Raw genomic sequence first — 19,568 nt, 5'->3', positions numbered from 1 at the left:
GCATTAGTGTGATCTTATCAGTCCCACAGATAAAGTATACAGCATTCACAAATGAGTTAGATATATTTTTGAGCCATTTGGTAGACACTAGCTGCCTGAACATGCTTGTGTGTTAATACAATCTTACAGATGATCTGAAGATTATTTTTATAACTACCTGGTGACAAAATACAACAGTTCCTTTCACTGTATCACAAATATGTAACATGCACTCAGTCTGCATGCGTGGAAAAGGGGGGGAGGGGAGAGAGAGAGTGTCTGAAGAGTAACACAACCATCCAAAACTCACACCAGTAAAAATTGCATACCACATCGAATGTATTCCATTAGGTTTCCACACGCATATTGTAAGAGTATTTGGTCATGCTGTTAGCATATATATGGGGATATGGAACAAGAGATCCACATTTTCAAACCACATTTTCTCTGTGGAATGGGCTAATGCACATACACTTATTTGCACTTACACTTATTTGCAATTAGGCTGTTGTGTGGATGTCATGGAAAAGTTTGTACCTGTATTGTAGATGTATATGAGGCCTTTGTCCCAAAAATATTGGAAACTGAATAACACAATTTCTTTTTATCTAGAAATGAAACTGGGTTACAGACAGAGGCCTCAGATAAAATAATAAATAAAATAATCATAATATCATCCCCATTTTAATGGTGGCTAAGAGGCACAACGTGACTAGTACAAGGTCACATACCAGGCCAATGGCCACGCTGGGAACAGAAACCTAGTCTTCTGAGCACGATCCAGTATCCTATCTTCCCAACCACACTGGGTAGTACTCCCTTAATGACAACTTCTTTAGTTTTGATGTAGCGATAAGCCCTGATCTCAAATATTCTCAAATTTAGGAGAAGTTCTGATCTAGATTAAGAGCCCAATTTTATAGCTCAGCCCTATCTCAGGCTTTTGAAAAGATAAGCCACCCCACATATAATGAGCCCTGCACTGTTGTCTGCCTACATCAAAAGATGCTCTTTGCAACTTATTCATCTATTCTACAAGTTCCTTTCATTCGTATTAGAATATTGAGCTTTGCCTGTTGATCCACACATAATAGGCAGTAAGGGAATCAACTTTCAAACCATGTCAATGTAATTCAGTCTAAATACAAATTGGTTATTTTACTATAAAACACTAGCAAGAAGTGCATCTGCTTTGCTTTTAACTAATTCTAATGATAAAAATCATCTTGCTACTTGAGCCCAATGTCCTTGCCCTGGAATAAGATTTTTATGGTTTTTTATGCAAAGCTATTTGCACCCTATTCTGAGGCACAGTACTAAATTTTGTTACTCAAGTGTCAAACCAGAAAAACTCTCCAGGTTAACAGAGGAGAGAATTTGACTTGAGCTGCCCTGGATAGGTATGTTTACCATTAATGTTAAAAGGATATATTCATGTACAGACTATTTTTTCTGGTTTCTTTTTGCTATGCACAATAGAGACTACTGCATAACATGAAACCTGTATAAGAGACCACACTTTTTAGGTCAGCTCAAAATATTCCCAAGTGTATGGTACACATCTGCTCCACCTTTATTAGGTCAGCTTTGCTAACCCAACCAATTTCTGTTGGTCCCTTCAATAGATTTGCTTAAAACTGGTTAATTAGCAATTTAAGGATGATCTCTCTCTTCTGTTCTGTTTCTACAGCACCCAGCACAACACAAATAACAGAAGGATAACCACTTAAAAAATAATCAACATATGGTAACAGTAACAGCCTACTGGCATCTGAGATCTTCCAGTTATTACCTACATTTATATTCCCTTTGAATAGAAAACAATGGGATGGGAGACCTCACCATCTGGTAAACTTCTGGCATGTGTGGACTCTTTAACGATTATCACTTTTCTGCCCCCAGTTCGCAGTGGCGCTGTCATACGTGTCAATGGGAGCTGTGCTCACAGTTCTAGGGTGACAGATAGCTCACTACTCTACATCCCACTGTGTATCCTGTGGGAACTTCACAATGCTCAGTTGTGGAAAACAGGGCAACACACAAGAAATTCCTGGCAATGTTGAGCTATATTTGAAATACAACCTATCATTAAAACACCAAGGAAATCTGTCTTAATGATCCTTGAACTGCCTAGGCAAGACCACAATGCAGAGTGTATCGGTAACTTTGTACATTTGTTTTTAAATAAGGCTCTCTCTAACCCAGTCTCATTCTAACATTAAGAAACATAGGACCAGGTGGTTGGTTGGAGTAAAGTGGCATAGCTTCACTGATTTGAATGCAGCTATACTCATTTACACCAGCTGAGGATCTGGCTCCTTGATCGATGTCATAAACAAACAAATGCATTCTTAAGGGTACCAGGAGTTTGTGGGTTTCACATTTAACTAAGCATCCTCTTTGATTTATGTATGAAAAATCAAGTAGTCAATCCCCCTTAAAAAAAAAAAAAAATCATGGCAGAAAGCATGCTCTAGAGAATTAGAATTAGTGAGGTTTAGGAGAACAATCATAGGCCAAAACTAAATGGCTAAACTGTTTACTTCTATCTATTCCTTTCTAAGGAAGACTATGCTGTCTACCAGCCCAGCGCGGTACATTTTACAGAAGCCTGCTGCAGAGTTTGAGTAAGCTGTAATTAGGCATTTCACATGGTTAATGAAATATGTGAATGAATACATTTGTTAAGTGCACTCTGGCCAGATGCTGAGTGCATATTTCATGGGGAAGCTACACTGTAACTTGGAAATTGCACCACACCTCAAGTATCTTGCACATTCTTTCTGACATATAAATTATTGCCACGGGCACTAAAAGAAACCACTGCAGCTGTTTCCCGACCACATACTAGCTTTAATTTCCCTCTTCTTTTAGAAGCTGCTCCTTCTAGCTCCTGAAATCAGACCCCCCCTGGGGGCGGGGGGAGAAAATTGGCTACGATGGGGAATTTTCTCACTCTCTCACTTCTAATAGAAAACACTGCTATTCCAGGAAGCAACCTCTCTTCTTGATCTAATACATAATTTCTGATCCAATGTTAATGTGAACATCTTTGCATTTATAGGCTCCATCAGCAATTCTCAATGTGTGGTCTATGGGGAACTGGAAGGTCTTGTAGTACTGACTTTTCTGCCTCATTTCCAGATGTCATTACTGGCTCCTTTTTGTGAAGAGCCTGGTCATCTGTAGGAGCAGCTGCGAAAAAGACGACAGCCTGGCTGCACTAAGAAAAAAATGTTGCAGCAGTCACAGGAATGTTGCACCATCCTGAATGGGATTGTGACTAGGAGGCTGGCAGAAGGGGTGTTCGAGAGATATCTCTTTAAGTAGCAATGAGCCTCACTGTGACAAAGCTTAATAACCCCTCTGCTGTGACAAATTTAATAAATTAGCATCCCTTCCTATTTAATGTTTACTCAAGGGAACATTTGGTGTTTGGTTGAGTCAACTCAAATTAGACTAGACAAAGCATTTCGAATGCAACTCAGGGAACAGTCTTTTATTGACAGAAGGCTGGACACCTAACACATTTTTCTGCCATTTCTCCTTTCTGGGATGACAGAAATAATCTTTTGCAAACTCTGGTTTTAAATCAGGGCAGACTACACCACAGGCAGGTGCATACTGGTCATTTTAAAATGCCGCTTAAAAACCCAGGTAAACAGTTTTGAGGAACCAAAAATTACACTGGCCTCAGGTCCAAAGTTTACCATACAGTATTTTGCCCTGGGCTAGTGCTAAAGAACTTGCTGGGTTAGTGACAGTTCCACAACACAATCTATTGTGAAACAGGGCTAAAAATAAACAGTTTAAACCACTGGGAAGCTGGGAGTGCCAGCATTTCAGATAATTTAAACATTTGTTTCAAGTCCCTGAAGCTCACACGCTTTATTGTTAAACATTTATATTGCAGTAGTAATACCTAAAGGCCTCAATTGGCATAGAAGTCCCACTGTAAACTTCTTGAGATAGTCCGAGATACTAGACCTAAAACTTCAGATTACCATGTTGTTTTTAAACCTGTCAGTGGCAACATAATTTTAGCAGCCACTATCTTGATAACTCCTCAAGCCTAATGCTTTTAATCATATTAAAGCTTGGAATCCAAGGATCAACTCATAACTCCAGCAGTTGGCTAGGCATTAGCAACTAATCTCAAGTAGAAATTGAATGAAAAGCAAGAAACCTCTTTGTGGACCAGTACAAATGCTTTCAGTCCTGTTGTTTCTTAACACTAGTGCCAGACTAGAGATCAGAAAAAGAAGTTTCTATCCCTGAGTGTCAGAAAAAATAAGCTGTTCATGATTATCAGCACTTGGTTTCTCTTGAGGTTTGTTTTTATCATATACTATTAACCAAGATAAATTCAAATAAACACTGTAATATTACCACAGACAGGACAGTGAGTTTAAACAGAAAAATTTCCCATGTCAGGGTCACTAGGAAGTTATTTTGTGCTTAAACAATGGAGGAAGGTCCTTCTTGCCTCACTTCAATACTTGCATACTTTCATGTGCACTCGAACCCTCGGCTCTTGCACACAAATAAGGACTGCAACTGAAGTACTAATTTTGTTCGTTCATTATATTTCAGGCCAAATTCTATTCTCAAGTTCTCAAAGTCTATTCTCAAGTGAAACCCACAGAAGAGCCAGGAAACTTGCGCTGCTGTGGGACCATCCCAGTTTGTGGAAAACAGGTTTTCTCCCTCAACCGGGCAGAGTATGTAGCCCTCCAAACCCGCAGACATCCCAAGATCTATAGGGAAATCCAGCGAAGCACCTCCTCGTTACTTTAACCAGACCCTGCCAGAAACTGCCCTAAATTCCCACCTTTAAACTATGGAAGATGAATCAGGCAAGGTGATACTGACTGCGTCAGCCTTGAATCTGCTGATTTTGAAAGGGAGGGATAATGCTGCTCAAATCCACCGAGCCTCAAAGAGGTTTCCATGGAATCTGAAAGAGGAGGATGCTACTTGAGCTAAAAAAAACCTCTAACCTCCTCCCCTGCACCAAAAATTCCCTCACATTTATGACTATGCTTTTCCAGCCTCATGAGATTTTTTGTTAGCATGATCTGGCCAAGGATGCTTAGATGGCTGGCTGCTCTTTAAGGTGCAGCGAGGAATGAGATTTCAAAGCAGGAAGCCCTGTAGAACTGTCAGTTTAATTTGACCACTTGTTAGTTCCTGCCAAGCTCGCTACAGCTTTGCCACTGGATTATACCACTGTTATTAGTCATCAGCTAACTTACTAGTCATTCAGTTTTGTCATTTCACACACCAAAACCTCACCCATTTCCATCTCAGATTTTGGGCTGAGGAGAGGCTGTGTCACACTCTGTGCCTCCTCCCACATCAAGCAATATTTAGAGAGAAAGTCAGAGCTGCAAACACACAGTTAAAAACAATTTCTTTGAAAATCCTAGGCAGATGGAAATTGGGAGATGTAGGTAGAATGTAATGTACTGGAGCAGAACAAATGGAGGAACATAAGAAATATATAAGCGAAAACCATCTGGTCAATTATGTATATATTTTTAGGGTAATTCTATAGGGAATATTTTAGAATTGGCACACACGTTTCCTAATGAAGAGGAGACACATTATTAAGCTATTTTAAGACATACCGTTAAAACTTTGTTTTTATAATGACTGCTGACTAATGCAGGATGGGCAACATACTGACACAGAACATGGTCCTCTGTTAAACTTCACATTCAGCTTTTCAGACCAGATCCTCAGTTTTGACCTTGAGATGCCAGGCATAGCTCAGGAGACAATTCTGGTAACCGGTGATTGCCAGAGGATAGGGAAAACCTGACCACATCCTGTTTTATCTCCACCCATGCATCTTGTACCAAAGGCTGGGAGTGGGTTGCATAGGAAACACTATGCTGACTCTATGCCTCTGAAGGATTCTCCAGCACAGGAGAAATCATGAAAAGCAGCCATGAAAGCAACACAACACAGCTTTAGCAGGACCAAGGATCTGGCCCTTTAAATTTTGGAATGTTTGAAGCTGAACATAAATATTTGAACAAACGTTGCTGTCTCTCACACTGCGGAAGATGCAGCACAGTTTTACTATCGTGCATACTGTTATTCAGGTTTTCTTTGGTCTGAGAACGGAATTTGGTGTGAAATATAATGAAAGTAACTAAATTGTCCCTCGGTCTGCAGTCCTTGTTTGTATGCGAGGACAGAGTTCAAGTGCACATTGATCAATAAAAGTGTAAAAAAGATGTAAAGACAAACTGCATTCACAGAGTGTGCTGTGACTCAGGGAAATTTCTCAAATGGATGTCAAAAAGAAACAACAACAAAAAAAATCCACCTAGTACACTAGATATTGTGACTAAGAAGCATAACCAATTATGCTAAGATAGCAAAGGAACCCAATGGATTTAAAAGGAACAACTGGTACAGTGCTGACTTAAAAGCATCAAAGGTTCGAATTCAAGCAACAAGTGTCAAGCTTAGTGTTAAGCTTAATATTCTAACTGAACTTGTTGAGTAGATTTTGGTTTTTGGGTCTCTTTTGACCAGTTTCTTCCCAAGGACTGAAAAAGAGACTGATTTTGTGAACTCCTATAAGTGAAAGAAATTACTAACTTTAAATAAGCTAGATTCTCAGCTAATTTAAAACTGGGACAGCTCAGCTGAAGTTAATGGAGCTATGCAGATATACAACAGCTGAAGAGCTGACATACCTCTCTAGTCCTAATGGAAAGCCATTAACAAAGGACAATTAGCTTAAATACATCAGAGTAAGTCTCAAAATTCTATTGTAACTGTTTGAAAACTCAAATTCCGATAGTTTCTGTGCCGGAAATGGTCCACACAAGAAGTTCACACTGAATGGATTGTAGACTTGATATCTTACAGGTTTTATTTTTGAGAAAAAAACACAAAACAAAACTTTGCAGCAAATATATAATGTATCTCATTTTGTTACAAAGTGCTAATATCCTACTGAGGAACTGGTTATTCCATGATTTTTAGGCTGCTTATGGAATGATCGCGTATATTTTTTGTATTCAAATTCTGCTTTTTCCACTTGAAAAAGAATTCTGTTTTGAAAGGATTAGTTGCATATTAAAGAAATGGAAAAATAGTGGGAAAATGGGTCAGTGATGTAGAGTGACAAAGGGACGTCTCTCTCTGAACTGACAGAATGTAAATGTAATGCCATGCAGCTGGCAGACACAAGGCAGGTGAGAACTGGGTTTCAGTAGAGGTCCTATGCACTTGGAGCCAGTTTAAAATCTCTTGCTAAGAAGTTGTTTTGTGGGTAAGAACAAAATGAAAGCAGACAAAAAGACAGAATCTGAGTAATGGAGCAAAGATATTCATGTTTTAGAGTTACTGTGTAATCAAAATAGGATGGTGATTTAAAATTCCCTAGTGTGACAGACTCAGAATATTAGGTGGAGGATTTAGAGCTCTCCTCATAAGAAGATATACCCTTGGCATTTCTCCTTCATTATAACAAGCCCCTCCTTTTTTTCCATGTGATCTCTTCATCCCTGTAACATTGCCTGCATCTTTTCAAATCCTGGCATGTCTTTGTAGGGAGCCTAGAGCCTTCAGACATAGGAGACAAAGGACAGCTTACATGTTCTGCTCCCTTGTGTAAATGAGGACAGAATAAGTATTAAAGAAAAGAGTGAGGGATTCTCTCCCATTGTTTTTGACTCTCTTATATGTAGTCAGTTCTGCTGTCATAGGTATAAAGGACTTCCACTGGTTTCAATAGGTATGTATCTGCTGTGGCCAGGAAAGCACATGTGCATTCACAAAACCCCACCTTCAGCCACAGTTCCGTAAGTATTATCTTCTATATACTATCCAGAGAGGGCACAACTTTGCATTCCTTGCACACCAAAAACATCCCAGTGAAGTCAATGGAAGTTTCAGGTCCATGAAGAGTGGAGGATTGGACCCCAAGAATCTACATTTTCAAGCATATGGGAAGTGCGGGGGAGAAGAGGAAACTGTGTGGACTAAACACAATCCAAGTTCAAATGGGGCCCAACCTGGTTGTGGCCTGGAGGTGCTACCACAATATAAACCCTAAGCAATAATCATCATCAGTATTACATTTTAAAATAAGGATCTATTTTAAAAAAATAAATTCCTTGCTGTCCTAAGACTACAGATGAAGTAAGGGCTTTGTTACGTAAAGATGATTTCAGTTAATCGTCTGTGGGCTGTAGATGAAATGTGCAATCAGGTGTGTAAGACGAAATCCAAGAAAGCAGAGATAGACAAAGGGCCTGATTCTTCACTGTGCTCCTCCAGTTTTACACAAGTGTATTTCCATTGAAATCAATGGTGCTTTGCTAGCATTAGCACACAGTAAGAGCCAGATCCAAAGCCTGTTGAGATCTGTAGGGGTCATTCCACCGATTTCAATGGTTCTAGATTTGGCCCTAGAGTTTTAAAAACAAACTGGAAGCTCAGCGTGTCAAAACAAGCAGTCTAAACTATGCTGGTTTGGGCATATTTTCTGCGTAACAACAAAACTATTTAAAACAACACCACTCCCAGCCAACATATTTTCGATTGACTACTGGAGTAGTTACGTTGTTGGTTTTAAAGAAAACAGAAATTATAGCACGCAGTTTGGACAATCTAGTTCAGTTTATGCTTCTGAATAACCTGTTTTTTCAGGAGGCTAACAAGATTTTTCAGTTTAAAAAAACAATCTGAATTTTAGTAGAATTCATTCACTGCCAGACTAATAAATTACTGCATTAGTCACATTAAGATAAACAAGCACAGGTGAAATATCAAAAAAAGCTCAACTTTCTTAAAGTATTTATTTGAATCCATTAATTTAAAATGGGAAATTATTTACAAGTACATATTGGATAGCTAAAATAGAGTAAATATAAAGTAATCTATTTGAAAGGTTGTTTTCAAATATTTTATTCAGTTTCATGATCACAGTTAATGTACTTTAGCATGTTAGACACATGAATTAACATGTGCATTTTAAAAAAATATCAAATTAGGTATAAGTTTTTGAGGAAAGGTATTTTATAAATGTGATTATTAATCTAAGAAGGCAAGAGCGCTATTAGACCACTGAATGGAAATAATTACCACAAAACATGTTTACATCAAACTTTAGAGCAAATAAAGACAAATTACGGACCAGAAGTCAATGGAATTATGTGTGAGAATAAAGGTTGAAGGATCAGGCCCTATGAAAACAGACAATAGAAATTCAGTCATGTTTCAGCTCTTGATAGACTGAAAGACCTGATGGCCAAAGCAAACTCTGTTTAGGGGTAGGATTTTCTAATGTGGCTAAGTGAGTAGCTCAATGGGGTTTGTATTCCTTATTCACTTTAGACACTTTGAAAAATCTCATCCTACCATATGATATGTAAGGGAAATATTGAAACCTATGAAAATAAAGTTCATAAGACAGTGTGAGAAACTTCAGGCTGTCTTACAGTTGAACTTCCGAGTGTAAAATACTTAGTTCATAGAGAAAAAGTTGCAGGTCACTGCTCTGCATTACATACATTTCTTTGGTCACTTTCAAAGTTCCAGCTACTGGTGTGAAGATGATTTGGGGGATTGAAGAGGGGGAAGGGAAGGGAGATTGTTTTACTTCTGTGAGTAAAAAGGGTAGAATTAGAGTGTTATTTGAGGAGGCACGTTTAGCCAAGTAATTTCTATTACGGATTGTGAGGTAACATCTTTTTCCACAGAAGCATATGGAGAGTTTCTACATGGTACTTGATAACACAATTAGAATCCAGTAATTAGAAAATAATTCTCTGGAAAATCTTAATGAATGTTAAAATGTTAGTATTTGTTTAAAGTCCAATGTGAATTAAGGCTCCAGTTCACAGAAACATTGACAATCAGGACAGCACACAAACACATGCTTAACATTTAAGCACGTGCTGAAGAGTTTAGTCAGTTTGAATTTACATACTTTGTTGAATTAGGGCATAGAATTGGGACTCTCTGGATCGCTGCCTTAATGAGCTGCAGACAAGTTTAAGGTACAGTGTCCCCTCTCTACAATCTTCTTCAAAGATGTAAATTTAATTATTAGAAAATTTGCAAGACTAACTTGGTATTTAATTGAGAAGTGTAAACCTCGCTGTGACTTTTTATTGGGGAATTGAGGGGAAAAGGCAAACTTCTCTGCCACAGCCTAAATGCATTAATTTACAGCTCTGTATGTCCTGAAATGACTTAATATTCCGACAGTTGTAGATGACTCTTTCACACATGTACAAGGTAAAAAGAATTAATGCTGGAAATATTACAAAATGTGACAAAGGTATCTAGAAACTCTACAATCTAACAAGCACAGGAAAGACTGTCTAATGGATAAAACATGGTTTATGACATATGAGTTGCACAATTATGTTTTCAGGTGAAAGCATGATATAGTGAATGTAACCCACTAAGTATTAAAAGCAGCTTTTGGATTACTGCATTTCCTTTGGGAATATCTGAAGTTAATCACCTGATGAGCTCTACATTTTCTGTTGTCACAAAAACCATCTTATTGAACCAATATGAGCTAAATGACAATGTCTGACAATCTATATGACTATGACAAGTCAAAAGCATAACAGCAATATAAACAGTACAGCTTTCACTGTATATTTTGTGTCACACTGTTCCCTTTGTATAAATATTGTTCTTGGAAATTAAAACATACCATGATATAAAAATGGCATTGATGGCTGAACAGATTACATTCCATTTAAAATGAAAATGGAAAGCAAATGGAAGTCAAAGAAAGGAGCCTTTTAGTAGAGGAAACCCTATTAAAATTAGTGTTCATCTGGGGAGGTGCAGCCAACAATCACTGTACACAAGAGCATCATGCAAACCCAATGAATTATTTATCATCCTATTTTTTTCTTTTACAGAATGTAAAGCCTTTTACCTCTCCTTTGTTGCCATAATTTCACCATGCTGAGAAGAGGTCTTTTCTTTGACACCCTCTTAACTGTCTCAAGTTTATGGCTTCAGAGCATATTCCAATATTTGTCCAGTAGCTAAACAGGCAGCACATTTTAGAACTGGTTCACATTAATGCCTCATACTAAAAGATGCCCCCTTTATCACTAGAGATGTCATCCAGATTAATGTATGTCCTTATTCTGGGGCAAGTTACAACTCTCTTGGGTTTCTACATGGATGCAAAGTGGCAATACAGAGTCAAAGACTGCACTGTGTCTACCAGTTTCATGCTACATAGACAGAATGTCACTCAATTAAATAAGGCGGGAAATGACAAAAGTGTTGAAATTTAAATACCAGCTCATAGGGTTCTGTCAATCCCTTGTCCCTGCTTCCTTTCCCAACCCAATGTTTATTTTCTATTTCAAAACTCATGCACTGGCACTATAAACTGGGAATTGAAACTAACAACAAATTCTTTGCTCATGACTTTGGGACACTGAATTAGTATAAAAGAGCATTCAAGCATCTTAAATAAATATATTTGATGTCTGGAATTACAGCACATTCAAGGGATAAATACTGCCATAATTACAACAGCATGATTTAATCTCCATACCGTTTTTGATCAATTTTGGTCTAATCTGGACTATAAAACAACGTGGGGATCAGAACCTGCATCTTAAATGCTCTGCAGAACATTCTTCCTGTATCATTTACAGTACTGAAACAATTATAAAAACATTACAGTATTTTTCTCCCAGCTGCTTATGTCTGTAGCTTTAGCTACTATAATACACTTTGTATACCTCAAAACTACACATAAAATATCAAAGATCACCAAATAAATAAAAGCAAAAGAAAAAACTGGAACAGTTCTGCATTTTACACTTGAGACAAGATTCCTCACTCCCATCAAGAATTCAGAGAGGACTGGGATAACTGCTTTTTGTTTTTTAAAAGAAAGATTTATACATAGGTTCAGATCCAGAAATTAAGTTTAAATGCAAAAATATCAACAGGTTTAGCTACGTGAGAATGAGTTCAGTAACGAATGATACAACATAATTAGAATAAACAAAGCAGAAAAGCATCATATTTTGGTTTGCTTGAGATATACATAAGGTGCAACAATTTCTTCTCTAGAAGCATTTGTGGACATATGTCAATGGGTGAAAGTATTTGCTGGTATGCTGAAGTACATACCACAGCAATCCGATTTTCCAAAATCAAAGCAACTGAAAATAATAAAAATTAAAAAACAAAAACAAACCCAATACAGTAAAATGTTGGTCTGAAATTTTCTTGTGCTAACCAATTTTGTTACCTGAAAATACTGCTACCCTTTCCAGTAGATTCAGGGAAAATTCTTGCTACTGAAATCAAGACATCACCCCGAGAACCAACGAAGGCAAGTGCCTAATGAACTATAAAGCTTTGCAGGATTTCTGCTACTCTCAGTGCCTAACTGCTTAAAAATTAAGCATATCTACAAAAAGGTTTTTAAGTATCTGAAAACAGTCATATTCAGTAAATTGACCCAGCCCCAACCCCTCTCTAAGGAAAAGCAGATCAATAAGATATTGATTCATATAGAAAAAAGTAATTTTTTTTCTTTTAAAAAAGGTACCATTAATATACAGAAATATCTTAAGGAACAATACTGAAATTCAAATTGAAGAATGATGGGATGCTCTGGCAAAAATATATCTACTCTAGTGGGTTCTAGAGAAATAAGTTAGTACCATTGTCAAGGTGAACGGCCTGCACCATACAATATTTGGATTTCAGCTAATTATAATTTATAAAGTGGTCCAAAACGCTAATAGCCACCTCACCGTGACCCAACAGTTTTAAATGTTGACAGTTTTTCTGTTTTGTTAAAATAATTTAGAAAACGTTAATAAAGTTTTATTAAAAATATTGCCACATGCTACAATGGCATAATAGGGGGCTCTTTAACCAATCTTATTTCTACCTGAAGTTTAAAAAGCCTTTTAACTCTCTTATTACTATTAAAGTTTATTTCCTTTTTCTACCCTTCCGCCAACATATCTTCCTCCAGCATCTTTGAGGGTGATATTTTACATGTATTTTAATCATATTTTCCAAGCTATCTGCTTTTTATCAATACTTCATCATTTGTTACAACTTGTGTGGTATGTTGTATAGCATTTCCCAACATTTAAACTGAAGATCTGCACTTATCTACAGCAACAAAAGTCTAAAATCTAGCAACCATTAATAGAGTTACTTTCCATATGGCTATTACATCAAATCAGAATTACAAATCCCTCCCCACCCCAAAAAAACACATCAATTCAGTCAAGTATAAATAAGAATGCCTGATAGAACCATGTAAACTCTCATTATTTAAAGACTTAATTCAAGAGCTTCAAACTCAACCTAATACTATCAAAACTTCAGCCAGTATGAAGAAGACTAATAGAAAGTTATTGCTGGGGTCCAATTTGGTAAATCTTTGTGCTATGACGCAAAACGTAGGGAAACATCTTGTGCTATGAAAGAAGTACCCTGTTGAAGTTGTAGCTTCAGATTAATTTCTAGTAATCATTTTGCATCTGTTGGTAGGAAACAACCACCTGGCTTATGAAATATTTTAAGTCAATATAGTGAAGATACAGTCCAAGTGATACACTTGGTGCTGGCTTCTGGGATGTATTTATGAGAGCAGAATACATAAAGAAAACAAAAGCAAGGACAGGAACTGGCAGGTGGATCTCTGCTTGATAACCTAACTTTCGTCAAACATTATTCTTCAATCCTGGTTTACTTGCATACAACTTACCACTTTACCAACACAAACTATAACTGGCTCTTTTTATACAATCTACAAAGCCAATTTAGATTGTGCATAGTAATTACAACAATTCCAGTGTCTGTCAAATGTAAAAGGTATGTATAACAGTGTGCATGTTTACTGAAGTCATGTCTTCAAGGTTTTTAGAATAGTGAAGTAATACTAAGGTCACTTCTGAACAATGTATTTGTAGTAATTTTTTTTGTTTACATGACCATTTCACTCAGTCATTTAGACCTCGGTGCAGAATAAAGGAACCCTCCAATGCATGGAAGACCAGTCCATAATCTGCAGTATTGTTCCTTCCCATATGCCACTCCTTTTTCTAATGCAAATCATTCTAGTTATTCAATGCTAAATTAAAAAAATGAACAAACAACAAAATCAAACACAGCCTGTCAGAATTTTTGCCAGTAAACTCTACCACTGTGGTGGCAAATATAAAAGTGCAGAACATCTGGACCACATGGTTGAGCTAACACCGCTAACAATGGTACATCTGTCCATGCTGCCTTGAGTTCTCCAGAACAGGTTTTTAAATTCATTCTACAATATAAATGTAGGCATAACCTATTATATAAACCATCTTAGAACTTAAATCTTCATGTACAAAAATGACTAAGAATATCTAATGACTAAGAATATCTAACTAGTGCAGTGCGTCAGTGTTTTTTTGTTTTTTTTTGTGTGTATTTTTGTTTAGAATAACTAGGTATTATATGAAACTAGTTTCCATACCCTCTGGTTGATAGAAGAGATGCTGTGTGAGCTACTGTAAAGGCAGCCTTTTTCACACAAACCACCTGTTTACTGTTTAAAAGCCTTCAATAGAAAGCAAGCTCCAGGATCATTCCATTTCTTTTCATTATTAGACAAATAACACCACCTTCCTAGATTCTGGGTTCCAATTGGAGGACTTGGCCCAAGTTGCTAACTTCTGGCTTCAAGTGAAATCTGGGCCACTCACAGCAATAAGCACTTGTTTGCAAGTCTATATTTTCCATCATATGGACTGACTAGCTTCCCTTGGTAAAGACAAGGCTAGGATATTAGGTAAAGCACAATGTTTTACAATAAGGTGGAGCTTCACTGGTCGGCGCAGGAAATAAGCACCGGAGCCTGAGACATTTCTTTTGGCTGACCGTCACGTGGGAGAGGCGCTGCCCTCTGACTTCTACAAAAAAACAGAGAAAAACATCCATAATTATATGCAAAATGGCAGATTTTTGAGACTACAAAGGATGAAACGCATAGATGAAGTCATTTAATTGTCTTATTCTACAGAACCATAAACTGCTGCTGCTGTTGCACTAATACATTAGTTGTTCTGTGGCATGCTACAAGGAAATAGTCACAGAAAATGTTCTATGAAGTCAATGTGAAACAAATTTGAAGTCTTGATGGCATCTGAGTAGGCCACAGAGGCACAACAGAAAATACAGAGCTAAACAATAAATTACAAGCACACAAGGGCAGCCATTTATATTGTGACACAGCTGGAGACCCGAGAAACAAAAGAATATTGCTTACTCGTGGAAGAGACGTAAACACACAAGGAGCACATGCTGCAAATAAACACCTATGGATTTGAGTTAAAGCAATATGGTGAAATACTGCTCTCATCCCATTTACACTTACTGCATTTCAGGAAGCAGTAAACAGCGCATTCAATGACTTGCGAGTGGCGAAGTATTTTGGTTCCTCTAGAATCTGCCGCCAACTTTTCATGACCAACTCCAGCAAAACCTCCATGTTGTTGTTATATTTACGTTAGTTTGCACATGATACCCTGTACAGGACTTCGTAAAGACGAACTCCAAAAGAAGTCCATGTTTACCAATATTATGTGCTGGCATTGTGGAAGCAGATGGACTTTGGAGATTTCATTTGTGGTTCATCTTTTAAATTTGCACAGACAGCCCATCTTTGCATTTTAACTACAAAAATAGTGACTACTTATGAGGTTAATGTAACATATCAAATATATAGTAACAAGAGCTTTGGGCCTGTGTGACCAAGTGCAACCCTGTATACACATTGGGTAATAATCTTTGCACAAAATATGCCCTGTGAGGTACAATTGAAAAACTATTAACTCACTGGTCAATACTATCATGGTGAAATGTGAGTAGCAACACTATATGTAGTTACGAGTTCCCCCCATATGAGGTTGGTAGCACATGTTCAAACCCACATAGCCCTGATTAGGCAGCAGGTCTAACTTACACAAAGGAGCGTGTGTTTACCTCAAGTGACTACAAGTAGTAAACAGGGTCCTTGAGACAGCAAGAGGAAGACAAGGCAAATCTACATGTCAGCATACACAGGAGAGAAGAAAAGAGCATGGGAGCACCTTCACCCCCAGACTCCTGTCGCCTTCTTTACTGTTTGGATAGGCTTTGCTTTGACAGGAAATCCTCAGAAGAATCCACTTCAAAGGGAGACTGGACTATAAAAATGAGCTGCCACCAGGGAATCTCACTCTCTCTCTCATTCACTTAAGACAAAGGATACTCCTGGGGGAATTCTGTGCCACTGTGTGCGCGAGGGTGACCAGATGTCACGATTTTATAGGGACAGTCCTGATTTTTGGGTCTTTTTTTTTTTATAGGCTCCTATTACCCCTTCCCTCCCACCCTGATCTTGATTTTTCGCTCTTGCTGTCTGGTTACCCTAGTGTGCACACATAATTCAAGTGCGGTGCATAATTTTTTCCCCTACAGAAAATAACCTCTACGTGGAAAGTTGGTGCAGTTCTGCCTTTTTCCCCACAAGAGGGCACTGTGGTGTTACAACAGAGCAGCCACTCCCAGACAGCCCCAGCTACCATATGGAAGAGAAAGGCTGCAGTGCCTTCTTCAGAGCGCTTTTCAGTCCCGGTCAGGAGACATGGGATCTGGGGAGACAGACAGCATGGGGCACGTGAGACTGCTGGGGGGGGTCACAAACAGGGGTTCATAAGGGCTAGTGGAGGAGGACAGACTAGGGGCTGAATGGGAGTGGAGGCACAGGGCCATGGGGGAAGTGAGGTGACTGAGTGGGTGCACACAGACACATGGGGGAAGGGGGCCACTATGTGATGGCACAGACACACAGGACAGGAGGAGGAGGTGCAGGAACACATGGGAATAGGGGGTGCAATGACACACAGGGGTGCAGGACACATAGGATGAGGCAGATGTGCCTGACTGAATGGGAGAGGCAAGAGGTCAGCCAGGGTATGCATGGGGGAAGCTCCCTAAGAATCCCTCCCCGTGTCCCCTCTCCCAAAACCCTGTTCCATGCATATCCAGCAACCCTCCAAGTTCACACCCAGGCTCCTTCCCACCAATTACTTCCCTCTCCCTCAGCTCCTCTCTTACCCCTGACTCCCCCAGCCTTTGCACTGCTTCTGAGGAGTGCGGAAAATAGGTTTCTGTATTGTAGTTTAAATGAATTATGACTCAGAGTTCTGTATTAATATGTCTAGTAAGGAACCTGTCAAAAAAAAAAATCCCGAATCTTTTTGTTGTCTGTATTGTTACAGCCATACTTCCTGACAGGTATTTTTAAATAAATTACCAAAATAATTGAAACTGGTGTGATTATATTGTGCTATTTTGACAAATAAAATATGCAGATTTTTTCAAAATTTAAAATATTCTGTGCAGAATTTTTAATATTTTGGTGCACAATTCCCCCCAGAGTAAAAGGAACCATCCTGATGTACTTTGGGAGAGGTTCTGACCAGAGAATTTGGTCAACTCTGTTGCAGGGAACACGTGGTAAGGATTTTACCTTGAACCAAGTCTAACCTGTTAAGTTTTAGTTACTAGAAAGCATTTTACCTTTATTTCTCGTCATCATTTCTGACTTTAACACCTTATACCTGTACTCACTTCAAATGTCTGTCTTTATCGATAAATTTGTTTCATTCTTTAATCAAAACTAATCCAGTGTTGTGTTTAAACTGAATTGTCTGGTAATGCCAGAAAAGTAGCAAACTGTTGTACATTGACCCTAGGGTGACCAGACAGCAAATGTGAAAAATCAGAGGCCCACGTTGGGAGCTATACCAGCAAAGCACTGGGAGGAAGCCAAGGTTGCAGGGCAGGTGGTGACACAGACCCTCATTGGTCTTGATGGCACCCCAGACTATGACAGCGTCATTCTCCTTTTAAGTTACTTTACGCCACTCTGGGAGTGTTAAGGTGCCTTAAAGTGGGTGTAGATGCAGATGTGTTTTGTGCCCATTCTAAGGCACCTTAACACTGCCAGCATAAAGGAGTATTGTATTTGTATTTAGTAATGACATATGCTAGGTAAAGGAAGGTTAATGATCTTATAACAACTGGAGTTCTTCAATACGTGAGGTCCCTATGGGCATTCACTGTGGGTGTGCAGTGTGACTGCTATTTGCACTTCCTGATATGACTGTCCCTCGAGGAGCCAGATGTCTAAATAGGGTAACACATGATAGCATTAATGGCAAAGATGTGCTGCCACTACAGACTTGACCTTTGTAAAAACCCGCAGGGCTGCTAAAAGGACAACATGGAGCACCTTGTATTGGAAATGGTCTCATCCCACCATAGATCTCCGGTGTGCTGGGTGGATAGCGTGTCTTAAATCAAAAACTGCAAATCAGTCACCTACATTCAGAGAGGGAATTATGACAGCGAGGGTAATCAGCCTGCATGCTGAGTGGTGGATGAACACATTCAACTGCCTGAGGTTCAGGATGGGTCCACCCCTTCTCCTTTCTGGGCACTGGGAAGTATTTGAAATAAAAGCCCTTCCCCTTGCGTTGAGGAGCTACTGGCTCTATAGCTGGTAGGGGGATTAGGGAGTCTACCTCCTGCCTGAGAAGTCTCTCATGAGAAGAATCCTTAAAGAGGAACGGCGAGGGAAGTTTTGGAAAAGGGGTAGAAAGGAACTCAATTGTGTTGAGGTGTTGTCTAAGACCCATTTGTCTGTAGTTAAGTGCTGCTACAATGGAAGAAAACAGGCCAGGTGGCCACCAAAGGGAGTGGGGAAGACTGGTTGTGGGCCCTTGATCGTCCCTCCAAATGACGGCTTGGTAGACAGCTGTGTCTGGAGAAGGAATAGTGGTGCAGTGTGTCTTGCAGACTATACCATCTCGCACTTTCTCAGTGGCTCATAGGACTCCTGGAGATAGAGCAACTGTGGCAGCTTAGAATATTTTCTGTGATATGCCAGAGTGTATATTCCAAAGGAATGCAGGGTGGCACCCGAGTCTTTAAGTGATTAAGTGAAGTGATTCATCAGTTCTTTCAGTGAAAAGGTTGTTGCCTTTGAAGGGGAGATCTACCACTGCCTGCACATCCTTTGGGAACCCCAGTGCTTGCAACCAAGATGCCCCTCTAGCAACCATTAAGAAAGCCATGGAGTGAGAAGCTCTATCTGCTGCAATCAGTGAAGCCTGAATGGAGAACTTGGCCTCTAGTTTTCCTTCAGCTAGAATAGCTGGAATTGGGGCTTACGTTCCTGGGGTAATTTATTGATGAAGTCTGAGAAATTGTTACAGTTAATAACGTCATATTTCGACTTGGGTTCCTGGTAGTTTGCAACATGGAAGAGTAGAGTGGTTGGAGAAAAGCTTTCTGCCAAAGAGATCTAGTCTCTTGTCATCCTTGCCTGTACCATGGTGAAATGTATTTCACTCCATGACCACTTGGACAAGCAGGGAGTTCCGGGTTTGGTTGTGAGAACAAATATTCTGTGCCCACAGAGGGAACAAAGTACTTTTTTTCAACCTTCTTCAGGGTAGGAGCACAAGTGGCTGGTGTAACTTCTTGATGATATTTTTCAAGATTTACAG

The 19,568-nt window shown here is 39.0% G+C and overlaps 1 protein-coding gene across 6 annotated transcripts in view; it reads right to left on the bottom strand.

Annotated features, from left to right (window-relative positions):
- Window positions 1–7,007: 7,007 nt before the first annotated feature.
- Window positions 7,008–19,568, bottom strand: part of BBX (BBX high mobility group box domain containing) — a 222,169-nt gene continuing 209,608 nt past the window's right edge. For all 6 annotated transcript variants that reach the window (XM_075072610.1, XM_075072619.1, XM_075072608.1 and 3 more), the window contains one exon: window positions 7,008–14,921. In XM_075072610.1, the coding sequence (XP_074928711.1) occupies window positions 14,834–14,921 (88 nt within the window). In that variant the 3' untranslated portion in view covers window positions 7,008–14,833. The remainder of the gene's footprint in view (window positions 14,922–19,568) is intronic.

The sequence above is a fragment of the Chelonoidis abingdonii genome, chromosome 1 (assembly GCF_003597395.2).
Source record: "Chelonoidis abingdonii isolate Lonesome George chromosome 1, CheloAbing_2.0, whole genome shotgun sequence".
NCBI classification, from domain to species: Eukaryota; Metazoa; Chordata; order Testudines; family Testudinidae; genus Chelonoidis; species Chelonoidis abingdonii.
The sequence above is the reverse complement of the archived record's forward strand: the minus strand, read 5'-3'. Positions and strand labels throughout refer to the sequence as shown.